This window comes from Castanea sativa, chromosome 2 (assembly GCF_040712315.1).
Source record: "Castanea sativa cultivar Marrone di Chiusa Pesio chromosome 2, ASM4071231v1".
Classification (NCBI taxonomy): domain Eukaryota; kingdom Viridiplantae; phylum Streptophyta; class Magnoliopsida; order Fagales; family Fagaceae; genus Castanea; species Castanea sativa.
Window position 1 is genome coordinate 51,947,881 of NC_134014.1, and position 20,377 is coordinate 51,968,257.

The following is a 20,377-nucleotide window of genomic DNA, read 5'->3' on the forward strand; positions in this document are numbered from 1 at the left end:
ATATAGGCCCTACTGGTGCTTAACAAAAAATTATAAGACTGAGATTTCTCCAAAAAGACAGTCTTTTACGACTTCTGACCAATATAATTAAGAAACCTCTTGTCCTTGTTTGTGTGTAATTTTCAGAAATTTATACCAATTGACCATTAGCATTGCGGACCAGCTCAACGGTCAAGAAAAAGAAAGAAGAAATTTTAGGGGCTTATACTTTTCTTCATTCTGGAACCTTAAGCTTTTCTTGGCATTCTTCACTTACAAGTTACAATAACTCTAAAGAGTAATCTACATTACATTTTTCATATTTATTGAAATAATTTGTTGTGTATTATTATTATTATTATTATTATTATTATTATTATTATTATGTTCTAATAGTAATACTGTCATAGGTGAATTTTGAAAATTATATTCTCTCTCTACACTTACTGATTCTAAAAAGAATTGACATTAAACTTTGTTCCATATCATATATTCATCAAGACTGAAAAATTATAAAGAACACAAAGCCTGGTTGGAGAACTTTTTCAACATCTGCAATTTGTTTCTTAATAAAATATATATATATATAAAAAAGTACGTAAAAGAACTTTCCAAGCTATTTCATTCTAGCGCCTTGACCAAAAAACAAAGGTAATCAACGCGGTTTGATTATCATTATAGTCCTATTATTAAACGAAGTTAGCTTTTCTTGGTCAGAATTTCAAATTCTAAGAAACCGTGTTGTCTCATCTTCCTCTTAATGACAGTTTTGAACATTTGTTAATAAAATATTTTAGCTAAATTTTAGTATCACTTTCATAGAAAATATAAATACACAATTTTGGAAAAATTTTAATATTATTTTCATGAAAAATATAAAAAGTTTTTATAAAGTTAGTTATTTTTTATTTTCACATAAAAAGTTTCTAAAAATAATCTATTAACAAATACTCTTAATGCATCCGTTAACTTTTCTCTTAAATAAATCAAGAGGATAAATTCAAAACTTTAAATAAACTAAAAAATAAAAAAATAACAGGTGTTTGTAAGGTAGATTTAAAAGTTTTTTAATTCGTTATTTTTTTTTTTTTTAAAAAGGGGATACTTGGAATGTGATCTACACTTGAAAGTTTTCAATTAGTTCACCCACAACACTATCACTCTCAGTCCATTGTTTTTTATTTTTTTAATTAGAATAGTCTAATTAAAGATTGACGCCACTTCTTTACTATATATATATATATATATATATATATATATATATATATATATATATATATATATATGACAAAGTTTCTTTTCAAACAAACTCCTTTTATATCTTTTAAGTAGGTGTGAATTTTTTAAATCTAATTATTATATTACACTTTCTTTATGTTCTTAATACATATGTTAAATTTTGTAATTAGATATTAATTTTTATTCAATTAATAAATTTATTTTTTATGCATAAATTTATATCACAAAACTTGAAATTTAAACATTTGATTGATGATATAGCTATTAATCTTTGGTTCTCATGAAATTTTACAAACATAGAAGATATACTAAAAACGTGTTATCTAACCAATAGATTTTTAAAATTCACATCTAATAAAAAAAATTTAAATTTCTTTTCAAAATAAAAAAATAAAAAATAATCTTTGGAAAGTTTTGAAAGATTGGCTCTGATTGCTCAACATCTCCGAGAAAATATCACATCAACAGATGTTCCGGAGTTGCTTACTAATGGAGTTATTAATACAATGATTTTCATATGAATGTACGAGGTAATTTCACTGTTTTGAAATTTCTACGGTCTCAATTGGCAGAAGTATACTTGTAGCCCCACGGCTTGGAAAATGTATTATATATAATAATATTATAGTATGTCTATATATATTGACAGAAATTAATAATTCCAATCAAACAAAATCATTCATCAAAGCAATTGCTAATTGGCGCATTCAACACTACCAATTTGAGCTTCTAACTCGTACACTTTGGCTAAGCTCCAATTGGAGCATTTAACAATACAGAAGTATGTTTTTGAAGCTGCTGGCTTTGTCTTTGTTCGCATTTCTCATATACGCTCCCATTGCTGAGGCCAGAATTCGTCATTACAAATGGGAGGTGAAGTATGAGTACAAGTCCCCTGACTGTTATAAGAAGCTGGTCATTACAATCAATGGCAAATCTCCAGGACCCACAATCTTGGCCCAGGAAGGTGATACAGTCATTGTTGAGGTTACTAACAAACTATTATTAGAAAACCTTGCAATCCATTGGCATGGAATCAGACAGGTAGAATTTTAAGTTTCCATATTTTCCTACTTGAACCAACTTCATATCTAAACTGATGTATTCATTTATTATTGTGTACGTGTATTCATCTGATTAATTTGTTGTAGATTGGAACACCTTGGAATGATGGAACAGAAGGGGTGACTCAATGTCCAGTAGTACCTGGGGACACCTTCAAATATCAGTTCAAGGTTGATAGGGTATGTGTTACTTCTTAGTTGCCTAAAGGCTAAAATCTCTGCAATTTTGTTCTTTTTTTAATGTTCACCCTGTTGTAACAACAATAATAACAAAGTAGTTGTGTCATTCATCAACAGATTAATGAAAGGTCATAATTTATAATGTATTGCTTATGTGTAGGCTGGAACTTATCTGTACCATGCACACTATGGAATGCAAAGAGAATCAGGGCTATATGGATCAATCCGTGTATCAGTTCCTGATAATTTTACAGAACCATTTGCATATGATTATGATCGGAGTATCATCCTTACTGATTGGTACCACAAAAGCACTTATGAACAAGCCACTGGATTGTCCAATAAACCCTTTGTCTGGGTTGGGGAGCCTCAGGTAAATGGCACTAACTGTACCATGTGTAAAAAATCGAATTAGTGTTATATCTTGCTGTTATTCTTTATCTAATAGTTATTGCTTCTATCTTTTTTCAGTCACTTCTGATTCAAGGAAAAGGAAAATTCAACTGCTCTAGTTCATCCCTCACAGCCGACACATGTAATACATCAAATCCAGAATGCTCTCCTTATGCAATAACCGTAATCCCAGGAAAAACATATAGACTAAGGGTTGCTAGCTTGACTGCTCTATCAGCCCTTAGTTTTCAAATAGAGGTAACCTTTATGAACGCCTTTCACCTTCGAATCATTTTATGCTATTCTTAGTTTATATGGATAATAATACTACGAAGGTTCCTCAATTATAAACAAAAAAATGATGTCACAACTTACAACTACTTCATATTTTTCCACATAAATCTTATAAAATGATGTGTCAACTTTTAAATGCAAAGCAGAAAAGTTTTAATATAGAAATTTGAATGATACTAAGATACTAAAAATTTTACTACATAAATGTTACGCATTGATTTTTTATCATTCGATAAAATGTAATTCAACATTCACTTTATATAATATGAAAATGGAAATAATCACATTCATTGTCCAGTCACTTTGTAAGTTTTTATAGAAAAATTGGTTGTAGTTTTAACATTTTTCAGAAATTTATTTAATATGCTGCTGACGCAGCACCAATTATATTAATTGTTATTTCAATTTGTAAGACTTTTGCAGTAAAATTTACCATAATTTTTGCATTTTCCTTACAGACCATGTGATGTTTTAGTGTGACATGCATACATATGGTTTTGCAACGCACTGATGATGTGCATTCAATTTTATTTTTGAGCAGGGTCATAATATGACTGTGGTAGAAGCAGATGGACACTATGTAGAGCCATTTGTTGTGAAAAACCTATTCATATACTCTGGAGAGACATACTCTGTGCTTATAAAAGCCGATCAAGACCCTTCAAGAAATTATTGGATGACAACAAACGTGGTTAGTCGGACTCCGGTCAATACCTCTGAAGGCTTAGGCTTTCTCAATTACTATCCAAACCATCCAAGGCGATCTCCTCCCACAGATCCACCAACTGGTCCAATTTGGAATGACACAGCACCCCGATTGAATCAAAGTCTACGCATTAAGGCTCACCGTGATTTCATTGTGACCCCGCCCACAACCTCAGATAGAGTCATTGTGTTCCTAAACACACAAAATGAGATTAATGGTTATCGCCACTGGTCAGTTAATAATGTCTCTTTCACCCTTCCTAACACTCCTTACCTTATTGCTCTAAAGAATAAGTTACACCATGTGTTCAATCAAACCCCACCACCCGAAGGATATGACTCTGTAAATTATGACATTTACAACGTGTCCAAGAACCCAAATGCTACTACAAGCAATGCCATTTACCGGTTAGGCTTCAAAACCACGGTTGATATTATACTTCAAAATGCAAACACTATGATTGTTAGCAATAGTGAGACACATCCATGGCATCTCCACGGGCATGATTTTTGGGTACTGGGCTACGGAGATGGCAAGTTTGACATGAACAAAGATCCAGAGAAATACAATTTGGTGAATCCAATCATGAAGAATACAGTGCCTCTTCATCCCTATGGTTGGACTGCTCTTAGATTCAAGGCTGATAACCCAGGTGCTTGGCTTTTCCATTGCCATATCGAGGCTCATTTCTACATGGGCATGGGAGTGGTGTTTGAAGAAGGAATAGACAAGGTGGGGGAACTGCCTTCATCTATTATGGGCTGTGGTGAGACCAAAGGATTTGGCAAGCCATAATTAATCAAAATAAAGATTATAAATACTGAATCATCATACTTTTTATTTGTTCTCTAAAAAAAAAAAAAAATTAAGGGGTAGGTATAGATTATTAACATGTGCAACTCAAAATGCAAATGTTTAATTTTTTATTTATTTATTTACGACTCTTGCATTCTTTATAGTTCATATGTCAATATAGGCCATACTCTTGCTTTTCTAATTTTTTTGGGATTCACTAATGTATTGTTTTGTTCAATAAAGAAAATTCAGCTCTCTCTCTCAAATGTATTGTTTTGTTCAATAAAGAAAACTCAGCGCTTTCTCTCTCTCTCTCTCTCTCAAATGTATTGTTTTGTTCAATAAAGAAAATTCAGCTCTCTCTATTTCGCTCTCTCTCTCTCATATGTGTCAGCAATCATGAAAAACTAATTCAACATTTTTGGAGACTCACTTAACCAACAACCAATAAGAAGGAATGTGCATTATCCAACAATCAATAAGAAGACTCACTTAACCAACCCACCAAGTGAGTGCGTTGCATGTGTATTACACATCACAATGATTAATGCATCACCTTATGATTGGAGCCCAATGCTCCAAACATGTTAAGAGTCAAATCCTATCTTCCATTTATTATATTGTTTAACTTATCGAATCAAATTCATTATTATTTCAGTTTGTAACCATTTTTTTATATTAAAGTTTTTAGCATTTTTCATACCAACAAAAAAAAAATACATTTATTTATCCCATCCCCCTTCCCCTATATACATATATGTGTGTGTTTGTTTCTCAAAAAAAGATACTCAATGTTGTTGAGTCGTCTCATATCGGTAAGGTGTGATATTGAGAAGGGGTTTATCACTTATTCCGCGACACTAACTGTCGGCACGCAATTTTGGTGTTAGCGTGTGAGTGTATTCCTTTATCTCATTCCCTTTTTCCTGTATACATATGTTTGTGTGTGTGTTTGTTTCTAAAAAAAAAAGAAAAAAAAGAAAAAAGACATGAGCCTATTCCCACCTCCTTTGGGCCTATCTCATCCTTTTGCTTTCTAATTGGATCCTATTGTCAGAGGGAGAGATGGAGCAAGCCTTTTGTAATTAATAAAGGCATGATAAAAATTATTTGCAATTCAATTTACTTGGTTGATAAAGTATCTTACAGTAACATCAATTTCTACGCAAAAAAAATTATTGTCCTAACGTGATGTTAAAAAGTAATTGTCATATATAACAAAGACCATAATTTTCAAATACTATGTTATCAAAAAAATTACAATTATGTATTCTAAATTTTCCTTTTACTTTTTTTTTTTTTTTGAGAAGGAAACTTTTTCTTTTACTTAGACAATATATAAGAGACAAAAATAGGGACCTTTGAGGCCAAGGAGATTCAAAACTGCCCAACAGAATTATAAGCTCTAACCCTATTGGTCAAGTTTTGGGCTGCACAGTTGGCAGACCTAAATAATCAAAAGAAAAATGTTTGTATTGCTGGGATTTGAGCCCTAAATTTTAATTTGTGTGACATTATATAATTTGTAAAAGTATCCATTTTCTGAAAATTGTATGAACATTAGATAATATTCTTTGAGATACATTGCATGTGATTTAAGTATCGAAATAAAATTCACATATAGAATATATATAAATCATAAGTTCCATGTAAACTAATAAATGTTAGTTTGTAGTTGGTGATGAAGTTGGGTATTTCATCTGATAAGACTACAACGTAACAATCATGATAATTTATCTTAATCATGGAAGTGGATATTTCTGATTGATATGTTGGTGTATTTGGAATACATTGAACTAGGCTGCTATGAGTCATTATTCTATGTACTATTGTTAATTTAACAACCAATCTCATGAATGCTAAACACATTAACTTTCAATCTTGAAAGGAATATGAACCGAAATGTCAAATGTAGGTTACTTTGTTGTATACCATAGTGAGATATTGTATGGTCAATACCTTAGTATGTTAGGTAATTGCATATAACGTATTGGGAGCACTATTCCTCAAGAAAGAATTCATAATCTTGATAGGAGAAAAAATATAAAAAATAAAAACAGTTGGATCATAGATTTGGCTAAAAATTCAAGAGCTCTGGTAAAAATCATTTTATTTTTCAAGGTAGATGCATCAATGTATGTTTTCTTTCAAAACCCCTAATTTCAAATCAATGAAAAACATGTGTTTGTATATCATATGAAGTAGAACCTTTATTTATTTTCGATGTGTATTTCATACATGTTATGGGTGATGTTTTTCAACATGAGCGTGCGCGTCTAAGCACTCTACCATTTGTCAAATTTGAAAATTTCAATTCATGACATGCAATTGTTTTTTTAAAAGTATTCACAATCATATGGACTAACAACGCCACATAACAAGTCAGCTAGACCATAACATCTCATCTAGGACTCCATTGAGTACATCAAAACATGATTCAACATCCCCTTCGACTGTGATGTTCTTGAATTTCTCTACCTTGGCTAACTGCACTGCCTATTCTTCCTCTCCACTAAAGGATCATTGGAATTAAACTTCTTTGAAAAAGCTGTCAAGATAAACCCTACCAGAGTTAAAGCATTCACTTACATATTAGCATCTACATTTAGTTTGTTTGTATCTAGTGGGGGCATTTTCCAAGCTTTCAAAATAAACTTCTTTGTATGCATTATTTTGTCGCTTTCCTGATGTTGCAATTAATGAATAATGTGTTCATATGCCCATGAAACTACATGCTGATTAATAGAATATGACATTTTCATCTTTTCTTCTCTAGTAAAATGTAAGTCAAAGTGCCTAAATGTGCCTTCTGCCTTCTGGTAGTAATTTCAGCTATTTGAGGCATAAGAGATTTCTAGTAACATTATTTGTATTTTTTGAAAATACTTGTGAGTGATAAAGTGTATGAAAATACATGTAATGTTGTTTAAACACTAAAAACTGTTATTTAAATAACGGTAACAAATATGCCCCAAGATTCTCAAAGATGCAATGTCATCCAAGAACGGAACTAGAATTTTAAGAATGAGGGGGACCAAAGTAATAACAAATATAAAATTTATCCAACGTAATAAAGCTACATGGGAATCATGTGAAAATATTTGGGAGAAGGGGGGGGGGGGGGGGGGGGAAACATAGGGCCCGTTTGGTGGGATATTTTGAGCAACAATATTCAGTATTTAAATAACATTACACGTATTTTCATACACTTTTTCACTCACACGTGTTTTTAAAAAATACAAACAACGATACTAAAACAACCTTACCAAATAGGCTCATATATTTTTCATGATTTATTAGTTATTGAATGGTTTTAGGGGGTCATGGTCCCCACAAGTCAATGAATAGTTCCGCCGGTGATGTCATCATCATGCAATGTATCTTTGCAATACAAATAAAAATGCAATTGAAATTTCGGCTTTTAATTTGGCATTAGTGTCGAAATCGACATGAATTTGGAATTAAGAATATCGAAATTTCCACGGTTTCTTCCAAATAACTTAAATGGTCCATGGTGCAACACAAATTTTAGCATAATTTTCTACGTAGGTGTTTGACAAAAAATGATAAAACTGAGATTTATCCAAAAAGACAGTCTTTTGCGACTTCTGGGCTCCGACCAAAATAACTAAGAAACCTCTTGTCCTTTGTTCTTTTTTTCTTGAGGGAATCTTGTCCTTGTCTGTGTGTAATGTAATTATGTTAATGTAATAAGACTTTTCAGAAATTTACACCAACTCACCGTGTAGCCAGCTTTGCGGACAAGGTCCATGCCCAATGACTTACGCGTTACGAACACGGTGCTAGTTCACATTCACATGCCCCAAGTGATTTGGCTCAGTAGACTAATCTGCATTGTATTTTTCATAATTATTGAAATGAGTTGTTGTATATTATTTGCACTTACTGGCTCTAAAATGAATTCACATTAAATTTTGTTCCTAATCATATATTCATCAAGACTCAGATATGTTATAAAGAGCACACAGCCTGGATGGAGAACGACTGCCATTTGTTTCTTAGTCAAGAATTTTTTTTTTTTTTTTTTTTTATAAAAAAAAGTGTGATTAAATAAATAAATAAACTTTCCAAGCTATTTCCTTTTTGCAACTTAACAAAAAAAAAAGGTAATCAATGCGGTTTAATTAATAAAATAACACCTAATTACCATGTTAGGTTTCTGTTTCTTTATCACTGGACACCCTTAGTGTGATGATCACTCCACAGGTACAAGTGCTTGTGGAGTGTGAGGGACAAGGGACGGAGTTCAAGTTTCCAGGAAGGAGTTTCACACATATATACACCTAGATTAGATTATAGTAGAATTCTATCTTATATAAAAAAAAAAAAAAAAGATTTCTGTTTCTTTTAATAGAATACATCAAGTGGATAAGTTAAGTAGTTAACTAAAAACAAAACATCTTTTTAGAAGATTTAAAAACTAAGACTCAAGACATAGCTGAATTAGTTGGCGATTCTTAGGGGGTATTTGATAGAGTAATTTAAGATGAGATTTTTGTAATTTTTTTAAATACGTGTGAGTGAAAAAATGTAAAAACATATATAATGTTATTTAAAATATAAAAATATGAGTTTGAGATGAAAAAACAAACGGTCCTTAAACTTTTCAATACATTGTTCAAAGAGCTCAAGGGCATATTACATAAACAGTTGCATAGTACACAACTTTTCAAATCGGACTTAAGCACTTGAACCAAGTCTTACCCATTCAACTGAAAGTTCAATGATGTAATTTCATTGTAAGTGCACTTTTTTGTCTTTTTGCCTACTAAATTTGACGAAGACAGATTCTTAAATAAATAATAATAAATAAAAAGGGAAACTGACGATGGCCTGGAGTATATTTTATATGTATATAAAGGTCGATAGAAATTAATCATTCCAACCTTTCATCAAAGCAATTGCAAATTGGAACATTTAACAGTACCCATTTTTGAGCTTCTAAGTTCAACCTAGTAGAGTTTTGCTAAGCTCCCATTGGAGCATTTGACAATACAGGAGTATGTTGTTGAAGCCGCTGGCTTTGTTTGTTCACATTTCTCATATATGTTCCAATTGCTGAGGCCAGAATTCGGCATTACAAATGGAAGGTAAAGTATGAGTACAAGTCCCCTGATTGCTTCTCTTTGCATTCCATAGTGTGCATGGTGTAGATCAATGGGAAATCTCCAGGACCCACAATCTTGGCCCAGGAAGGTGATACAGTCATTTTTGAGGTTACAAACGGACTATTATTAAAAAACCTTTCAATCCATTGGCATTGAATCAGACAGGTAGAATTATAGTTTCCATATTTTCCTACTTAAACCAACTTTATATCTAAATTGATGTTTTTAATGTTTATTATTGTGTGCGTGTATTCATCTGTTTAATTTGTTGTAGATTGGAACACCTTGGAGTGATGGAACAGAAGGAGTGACTCAATGTCCAGTAGTACTTGGGGACACCTTCAAATATGAGTTCAAGGTTGATAGGGTAAGTGTTTCTTCTTAGTAACCTAAGGCTAAAGTCTCTGCAATTGTCTCCCCCTTGCTATAACTACAATAATAACCCAAATATTAGTCCCAAAATTAATAATGTATGTTTTTCTTACTGTTTGCTTATTTTCAGGCTGGAACTTATCTGTACCATGCACGTTATGGAATGCAAAGAGAATCAAGGCTATATGGATCGATCCGTGTATCAGTTCCTGATAATTTAACAGAACCATTTGCCTATGATTATGATCGGAGCATCATCCTTACTGATTGGTACCACAAAAGCACTTATGAACAAGCCACTGGATTGTCCTCCATTCCCTTTGTTTGGGTTGGGGAGCCTCAGGTAAATCATAAATGGCACTACTTGCACCATCTGTAATGTAACTTATGGACAAGACACTGGATACATTCCCTTTGTTTGGGTTTGGGAGCCTCAGGTAAATCATAAATGGCATTACTTGTACCATATGTAACAAATCGAATTAGTATTATATTTTTCTATTATTCTTTGCCTAAAAGTTATTGCTTTTATCAAGTTCCAGTCACTTCTGATTCAAGGAAAAGGGAAATTCCACTGCTCTTGTGCATCCCTCACAGCCGACACTTGTAACATCAAATTCAGAATGCTCTCCTTATGCAATAACCGTAATCCCCAGAAAAACATACAAACTTAGGGTTGCTAGCTTGACTGCTCTATCACCCTTTAGTTTTCAAATAGCGGTAACCTTTATGAATACCTTCACCTTCAAATCATTTTATGTTGTTAGTTTATATTATTTTAAGAACTAGTCATACCCCAAGCGATGTGTGGGAATAAATAGTTATTTTTTAGTGTAATATAATGTCTAATTTTTTCTCTAATTTTTTTTTTAAAATAATTTGTTCTCTCTAAAAATTAAACAATTATGGTAAATCAGTGTATCAAGATGTCAACCTGAGATCTTATTTCGGTTTCATATGTCTAGCTTCGGTCCAATTAGGTCTAACTCAGTCCAATTCAGTCCACTCAGTCAATTTTGGCCCCCCTTCAGTCCATTTTAGATTAATTGGGTCTTAAATTGATTCTTTTTGTAGGTTTTCTTTTCAAGTTTAGCTCAAAAATTCATTTTTTTCCTTAATTTTTGGGCTAAAAAGTATGAAATTTTATTATATTTGTGCTAAAATCTTTAGTTTTGAATTTAGAAAATACAAAGAAAATACTAAAATAGATATTAAAAATTAAAAATATAAGCCCTAAAAATGTGATAAAAATGATAAATATTCAAAAGTATTATTTGGTCCACATTGGTTCTATTTGGTCCACTGTGTCTTCTTTGGTCCAATTCGGTCCTATTTAGTCCATTTTATGCACTTAAGTTTAATTCGGTCTATTCAGTCTTATTCATTCCACATTGGCTCTATTCAGTCCTTTTTGGACCTTGCTATCTACTTTGGTCCTATTCAGTCCATTATATCTACTTTGGTTTTATTTGGTCCTATTCTGTCTATATTGGTCCCATTCGGTCAATTATGTCCACTTTGATCCACTTCAGTTCTGTTTGAGCCATTCAGTCCTCATTAGTCTTATTTCGTCTATTTTGTCAACATTGGTTCTATTCGGTCGATTCTATCTACTTCGGTCTTATTTAGTCTACATTTCTCCTAGTCGGTCCACTTCAGTCTAGTTTTTCCACTTCGGTTCTATTCAGTCTACTTCAGTCTTATTTGGTCTGCTTCGGTCTAGTATATCCACTTCGGTCCAATTTGGTCTCGTTTTGGTCCATTTCAGTCTTATTTGGTTCATTCATTCTTATTCAGTCCACCTTGTTCCTATTCGGTCCTATTCTATCTATTTGGTCCACTTTATTTCGTTTTGTCTAATTCAGTCCATTCAAATCACTTCAGTTCATTTTGGTCTACTCCGAATAACACACACACACACACACACACACACACACACATACACACACATGTAAGGGCTAGAAAGATGGCCCAAGCCCACTTAGAATAGTGGAACCTAGTACTTTAAGCCCAATACAATAAATTTGTAAGAGAGTGGGTTTCCCGAGTTCAAGGCAATGCTAAGTGAATTACAGGCTTGAGGATAATAGGACTAACGCAATTAACATGAACGAAAGAGACACAAATTTAGTGTAAATTCTTCCTCAAGCAGGTTCGAGAAGGGGTTGTTTATTAATAGTCAAAGCTGATTTTTTTACAATAGGATCTTTTGTTTTCTCTCTCTATCTGTTAGTAGAATGTTCATCCCCTTTTCTAGAGGTGATGCTTTCCTTATATAGCCTTTCCCATTGTATCTCATCCCTTCATCTGTACATCTCAGGGGAATAATTCAAATGCATGTCCCATTAGGACCCTTTTGGAAGTGGTAGAGAGAGTTGTGAGCTATTGAGTTACTGTTCATGTGTCTTTTCCTCATAAATGTGGCTAGTTCAATTGGTATAGAGCATTGAATGTGGAGGTGATGGTCACCTTCCCAAATATTTCCCTTTTTCGTTACTTGCACGACTCTGGTGTCTTCCATAGTGCTTCACTCTCTGGTGCAAGGAGCTAAGTAGGGTTCTCCCAAGGTGCATTTGGTCATTGGACTCCTCTGAAAATGGGCCTGTTAGCCTCTTTTCCTTAGACTTCTTTTTATAAGTTTAGGCCAGTTTTGGGTGGTATTGATGTCTTCCTTCCTCGATCTTCGCCCACGTGTCAGACTTGGGTTGACACATGAATGGGCCTTTGATTATCCTCGGGCAGGATCCATGGACCTTAAAATGTCCTCAAATCACTCTCTCTTACAGTGTGTCTATATATATATATATATATATATATATGAAACACTTCATAGGAAAACCTAGCAACATCACATCTAGGATTTACGAGCAGTTAAGTAACTTTAGATGTAAAACCCTAGTTGACTACCGGTGGTATGAAGATGTCTTTACTACCTGATTCATGCATAGAAGTGATTGTAATTCTCCGTTTTGGAAGGAGAAGTTTATTGATGGATTACCCACACTCTTTGGCCAGAAAGTCAAAGAAACCCTTTGCAGTCTCTTAGGTGTCATAGATTATGATAACCTAACCTATGAAGACATCTCTAGCACCATTCGAAGTGAAGGAATGAAGATGTGCAGAGATTTAGATACCCAAAGCCAAGTTAACAAGAACAAAGCCAAGTACGAAATGGGACATTTTTGTACACAGTATGGCTTGCCCTCAGTTAACCCTTCCAAAAGGAAATCCAAGTACAGAGGCAAAGAACCCTCTGAGAAATCCTATAGGAAGAAGACAACAGCCAAGTATTATAGAAAACAGAAGTATAAGACTGATGATTTTTATAAGAAAGGAAAATCCAAGGAATCCATTCCACAAGCATCAGGAAAATGCTTCAATTGTGGAAAGAAATGTCATTTCAGAAAAGAGTGTAGAGCCAAGGCAAAATCCCTTATCAACACCCTTGTCAATGACCAAACCAGCAAACGTGAGATCTTTAAGTTATTAGAACTTGACCACTAAGATAATGAGTCATCCAGAGATTCTAGTAACCAAGAGATTCACTAGATATACTAAACATCCTTTGAAACCTCTAGAGATCATTCGAGTACCTCTAGTAGCCCAGATAAGCCCACACCATGCAAAGATAGTTGTTGTAGGAACAAAACTATCAATGTCCTCAGTAAGCAAGAAGAACTTATCTTAGATCTCATAGAACAGATCGAGGATCCTGTCATTAAAGCTCAAAGGCTTAGCGAGTTCTATAGGACCTTAGTTAAGGAAACCAGTAAACCTGAACTAAAGTTCCAACAGCCCAAAGTAGATTTGGAGAAAATCTACGATAGGTTCACCCAGCCTAAGAAGGAAGTTACGATCAACGACCTTCAAAAAGATACTAAGGAGACCAAGTCAGAAATTAGAACCCTAAAGCAAGAACTAACCATTCTCAGGGTTGATCATGATCTCCTTAATCGAAGAGTCCAACAATTGGAAAATGCTCATCATTTAGACAATGAGGAAGGTCCCTCATTTCAGAACCTTTCTGATGATGATAAAGATGAAACAGTTAACCCTACAGCTGATCTAATCCATGAACCATCCAGTGAGAAGTTCTTAGATACCATCAGTAGGATTAACTTCCAGAAATGGCATTCCAAAGTCAAGATTGTCATTAGCAAAGAATTTGAATTTGAGGTTATAGCCTTAATTGATTCAGATTCTAATCTTAACTGCATTCAAGAAGGAATCATTCCCTCCAAGTACTTTAAGAAGTCTGCGGAGTGATTGACATCCGCAAGTGGTGAAAGAATGCAAATTGAATTCAATCTCCCACAAGCCCATGTTTGCCAAGATGGCATATTTTTCAAAACAAAATTTGTCCTTATTAGAAACATGACATATAAGGTCATCCTAAGAAACCCTTTCTTGTGTTTGTTATACCCTTTCACCACAAACAGTGAAGGAATCACTACTTATCCCTTTGGTCAACCAGTCAAGTTTGAGTTCATTAGGAGCCCTGAACCTTGGGAGGTAAGCACCCTTCAGAAAGCTTCTGTCTCCAAAACTCTTAGTACTATCACCACCCAAACCCTTCCATCTCATGGTACTAATCAAGCCCAGAACCTTGATTTTCTCACCATCCTAAATGATCAAGCTGAGAATCTTGATTCATTCATTCCAGCTGATGATTCTTTTGACCCCAATTGGTCCCAGTTATCATCATGCATCCATCATAGAAGCAATTGCATCTTTGCATCCATTGTTTTCAAAGATAAAAGGGTTTTAAATAATTATTTGAAAATCTCAAATGATCTAAGTCTTTCTTGGCAAGATAAAGAGAAAGCAATATTTAATACCACTAATAAATGGATTATATACTTCTTCGGCAGAGAAGAGGAACAAGGGGAAAGAACCAGCAAGGGGCTATCCTCAAGACAAAAGACTACCAGCAGGACAGTCTTTTGTAATGCATAAAGGTGCATCCTCTAAGGGAAACCAAAGAGGATCAACATCCCTTTAGGAATTTGTCCCAGCAGAGGTGGTATATTCCAGTGGTGATATGGCTATTATTTTACAAGAAGTTTTATCCATGAAATACCAATTCAAAAATGGAGACTATATAGATTTTCCTCCCTCCATTAAAATTATCCTTGATAACCTCCAAATAGCCTTTACCCAAAACCGCAACAATCCCAGATCTCCACAGAAGGAATGGTTATATCAATCCTAGTTAGTTCATCATAATGGAACCAGACTATGAGCCATTGAAATATTTTGGATTATGCAACCAATATGCCATCCACCATAAGCATGATCAAAGTGATGGTCCTCCTAGGACTCCTTATGATGGATAACCATCTGATGCAGCCTCCACAGATTAAACCATCTAGACAAAAATTAAGTCATCCTGACTAGCTCCAGTAACTACTCAAGATAAGATTCCAATCCAGTTACTATTCAAAATCAGCACCAGTCATTGATATAAACAGTACCCGCACTCAAGCAGATTACCTGACAGACTACTATTCATCCAACAGTACCAGTCACTACAGATGAACAGTACTCCGAAAAAGTAAGGGGACAAGTCATTATTCATGAACAGTAACAGTTATTGTTCACAGACATAATCATCCAGAACCACTGTTTGCTTTCAGTGGAAAAGGTTTTCACCTCAGTAAAAGAAATTCACCTTCCGTGATTCCAGCAATCTTTAGAAGACTCCAAGGCTCCCTCCAGTCTATATAAGGCAGCCAAGACTCCATTCTGAAGCAGGCTTCATTCAAGGAATTACTCCAGAATACCTTAGAGGTTTAATTTTAGGAAGAGTTCCAAAATACCTCAGCTTTGCCTCCTCTTTACAACCCAATACTTGTAATTAGATGGCACCCCTTTACATTTGTAACACCTTAGTCGGTTTTCAAACCTGTAACCCCATGGCCTCAGTCGGCTTTTATCTTTATTTTCCGCACATGGCCTCAGTCGATCTTTATCTGTAACTTACCCCCCTTTTGGTAAAATGGCGGATGAGGATAACAAGTAACACGTCTCGTACTCCTTGCTTATACCATAAACTTGTTCTATAGTCTTAACATGGTAATCTGTCTTGAAAACCTTTTTCCAAAGGAAGAATTTCTGTGTTTACTACTAAGCCCTACTCCACAGCAATCCTAGATCTCCATAGAAGGAATGGTTATATCAACCCTAGTCAGTTCATCACAATGGCACCAGACTATGAGCCATTGATATATTGTGGACTATGCAACCAATATGCCATCCACCATGAGCATGATCAAAGTGATGGTCCTCCTTGGACTCCTTATGATGGATATCCATCTGATGCGGCCTCCACGGATTAAACCAACTAGACAGAAATTGAGTCATCCTAACTAGCACCAATAACTACTCAGGATAAGATTCCAATCTGGTTACTATTCAAAATCAACACCAGTCATTGATATGAGCAGTACCTGCACTCAAGCAGATTCCCTGACAGACTACTATTCATCCAACAGTACCAGTCACTATAGATGTACAGTACTTCAGAAAAGTAAGGGGACAAGTCATTATTCATGAACAGTGACAGTTACTGTTCACAGACATAATCATCCAGAACCACTGTTTGCTTTCAGTGGAAAAGGTTTTCACCTCAGTAAAAGCAATTCACCTTCCATGATTCTAGTAATCTTCAGAAGACTCCAAGGCTCCCTCTAGTCTATATAAGGCAGCCAAGACTCCATTCTGAAGCAGGCTTCATTCTAGGAATTACTCCAGAATACCTCAGAGGATTAATTTTAGGAAGAGTTCCAAAATACCTCAGCTTTGCCTCCTCTTTACAACCCAATACTTGTAATCAAATGGCACCCCTTTACATTTGTAACACCTTAGTCAGTTTTCACTCTGTAACCCCATGGCCTCAATCGGCCTTTATCTTTATTTTCCGCACATGGCCTCAGTCGGCCTTTATTTGTAACTTACCCCCCTTTTGGTATCACAGCCAAGTTAGCCCGGTCGAAGTTGTAAGTTACATTTTATAACTCAATCAAATCGGTCGGCACTACCGCCATAGTTATCCAATAATTTTGAGCATCATAATTATTTTGAATTATTTTCATGGATATATCTCTCATTCCCCATATTTTGTTTTACATTTATTTCATGATAACTCTTCCATTCCCATTCAATTATTTCTTCATCTGTTACTATTTCGTCATCTTCTTTTATCTATACCGTTGGTAGGCTGAGCCTCCTTTCTAATCTATCTATTTGTTATTCTGTGACTATTTGTTCAGGTTAACCTTTGCATCCCAGTTATTTGCTTCTTCTTATTTTTGTGTTTAGCCCTAAAGTTTGCTGCAGAAGTATACTATTGAGACTTGTTTATTGAGCACTATATGGCCTTATGACTGTAAGTCTCGATATCTTCCTAGTTTGGTTTGGTCAGCCCGTGTGAGCCGTGTGTCAGGCGTTGTAAGGTGGTCCCCATTGTGGAAGAGAGTGGCTAGGTGAATAGTGCATTTCCTGGATAAAACTTCCTGTAAAATAATAGCCATATCACCACTGGAATATGCCACTTCTGCTGGGACAAATTCCTAAAGGGATGTTGATCCTCTTTGGTTTCCCTTAGAGGATACACCTTCATGCATTACAAAAGACTGTCCCGCTGGTAGTCTTTTGTTTTGAGGATAGCCCCTTGCTAGTGCTTTCCCCTTGTTCCTCTTCTCTGCCGAAGAAGTCATGATCCACTTATTAGTGGTATTAAATATTGCATTCTCTTTATCCTGCCAAGAAAGACTTAGATCATTTGAGATTTTCAAATAATTATTTAAAAACCTTTTATCTTTGAAAACAATGGATGCAGAGATGCAATTGCTTCTATGATGGATGCATGATGATAACTGGGACCGATTGGGGTTAAAAGAATCATCAGCTGGAATGAATGAATCAAGATTCTCAACTTGATCATTTAGGATGGTGAGAAAATCAAGGTTTCAGGCTTGATTGGTACTATAAGATGGAAGGGTTTGGGTGGTGATAGTACTGAGAGTTTTGGAGACAGAAGCTTTCTGAAGGGTGCTTACCTCCCAAGGATTCCAATCCGATTACTATTCAAAATTAGCACCAGTCACTGATATGAATAGTACCCGCACTAAAGCAGAATCCCTGACAGACTACTATTCATCCAACAGTACCAGTCACTACAGATGAACAGTACTCCGGAAAAGCAAGGGGACAAGTCATTATTCATGAACAGTAACAGTTACTGTTCACAGACATGATCATCCAGAACCACTGTTTGCTTTCAGTGGAAAAGGTTTTCACCTCAGTAAAAGCAATTCACCTTCCGTGATTCCAACAATCTTCAAAAGACTCCAGGGCTCCCTTCAGTCTATATAAGGCAGCCAAAACTCCATTCTGAAGCATGCTTCATTTTAGGAATTACTCCAGAATACCTCAAAGGTATAATTTTAGGAAGAGTTCCAAAATACCTCAGCTTTGGCTCCTCTTTACAACCCAATACTTATAATCAGATGGCACCCCTTTACATTTGTAACACCTTAGTCAGTTTTCACATTTGTAACCCCATGGCCTCAGTCGGCCTTTATCTATAACTTACCCCTCTTTATATATATATATATATATATATATATATATATATATATATATATACATATATATATATATATATATATTAACAGGTAAAGCTCAAAGAAAGTTTAATTAGAATTTGAAATTAGAATCCAACTTTGCGCCAATACAAATCATCACACAACAAAGATCACCACACTTTCTATCTTACTAAAAATTAGAAAAAAAAAATGATCATAAGTAGTATTAAATTTGGGTAAGAATTTTAATATATGACTAATTACGTTTACTTTTTTTAAAATTTGTGTTTAATTTTAAATGCATCCATACGTTTACATAAGTTACATTTTTTTTTTTTTTGAGAAGATACATGGGTTACATGCTGGTTATATTAATTGTATTATGCTACACTAATTGAAATCTTTTTTTTTAAAAAAAAATAATAGGATGAAGACGGTGACAATATTATTGAAATTGAAGGAAACAGACAATTACAATTACAGGTAACAATGCTTCACCTATACTTTATTGATGAAGTTATAATATTATCATTATTACATTACACAATAAAATAATAATAATTTTTATTTAGGTGTTATCTATATTTAATAGTAGTTATTATGCCAATACAATTTATTCAATTTATTATTATCATAATTATGTATTTCGTTATTGTTTATCAAATAAAATATATATTATATAAGTTTATGATAAAATCGTGCATTCAATTTTCTTTTTAAGCAGGGTCATAATATGACTGTGGTTGAGCAGATGGATGCTATCTAGAGCCAATTGTAGTGAAAAACCTATTCATCTTTCATCTACTTAGGAGAGACGTACTATGTGCTTGTAAAATCCGATCAAAACCCTTCAAGAAATTATTGGATGACAACAAATCTGGTTAGCCGGAACTCAACTATTCCACAAGGCTTAGCCTTTCTCAATTACTATCCAAACTATCCAAGCGATCCCCCTCCAACAGTTCCACCAATTTGGAATGACTAGCAGTATAGCACCCCGATTGGCTCAAAGTCTAGCCATTAATGCTCAACATGATTTCATTGTCACCCCACCCCAGACCTCAGATAGTCATTGTGTTCCTAAACACACAAAATCGCATTAATGGTTATGTGCACTGGTCCGTAGATGATGTCTCTTTCCCTTACCTTATCTATATTCTATAAATCATTTCCTCACAAGTTACATCCCTTACCTTATCTATATTCTATACATGGTATCATGTGGCTTCTCTAAATTCATGAAAAATTTTAGATAGAAACTAGTTTTATCACACGCGCAAGCCTTAGATAGAGTCATTGTGTTCCTAAACACACAAAATCGCATTAATGGTTATGTGCATTTGTCCGTAAATGATGTCTCTTTCACCCTTCCTCACAAGTCACATCCCTTACCTTATCTATATTCTATATATGGTATCATGTGGCTTCTCTAAATTCATGAGAAATTTTAGATAGAAACTAGTCTTATCATACGCGCAAACCTCAGATAGAGTCATTGTGTTCCTAAACAAACAAAATCGCATTAATGGTTATGTGCACTGGTCCGTAGATGATGTCTCTTTCACCCTTCCTCACAAGTCACATCCCTTATCCTTATCTATATTCTATATATGGTATCATGTGGCTTCTCTAAATTGA

The 20,377-nt window shown here is 34.4% G+C and overlaps 1 protein-coding gene and 1 pseudogene across 1 annotated transcript; both read left to right on the plus strand.

Annotated features, from left to right (window-relative positions):
• The first annotated feature begins 1,891 nt into the window (after positions 1 to 1,891).
• LOC142623753 (L-ascorbate oxidase-like) lies at positions 1,892 to 4,960 on the plus strand. Its single transcript, XM_075797207.1, has 5 exons — positions 1,892 to 2,262; positions 2,370 to 2,462; positions 2,623 to 2,835; positions 2,934 to 3,113; positions 3,691 to 4,960. Exons 1-5 carry the CDS (start codon positions 2,002 to 2,004, stop codon positions 4,648 to 4,650), a joined length of 1,707 nt encoding a protein of 568 aa, XP_075653322.1. The 5' UTR covers positions 1,892 to 2,001; the 3' UTR covers positions 4,651 to 4,960.
• Positions 4,961 to 8,099: 3,139 nt separating this feature from the next.
• LOC142625499 (L-ascorbate oxidase-like) lies at positions 8,100 to 20,377 on the plus strand (annotated as a pseudogene).

What these genes read in the sequence shown, in the direction of transcription:
- LOC142623753 (XM_075797207.1), top strand. Translation starts at nt 2,002, where the DNA reads ATGTTTTTGAAGCTGCTGGCTTTGTCTTTGTTCGCATTTCTCATATAC. An exon ending in TCTGGGTTGGGGAGCCTCAG is followed by an intron (nt 2,836 to 2,933) that starts GTAAATGGCACT and finishes ATCTTTTTTCAG; the next exon opens with TCACTTCTGATTCAAGGAAA. An exon ending in CCCTTAGTTTTCAAATAGAG is followed by an intron (nt 3,114 to 3,690) that starts GTAACCTTTATG and finishes ATTTTTGAGCAG; the next exon opens with GGTCATAATATGACTGTGGT.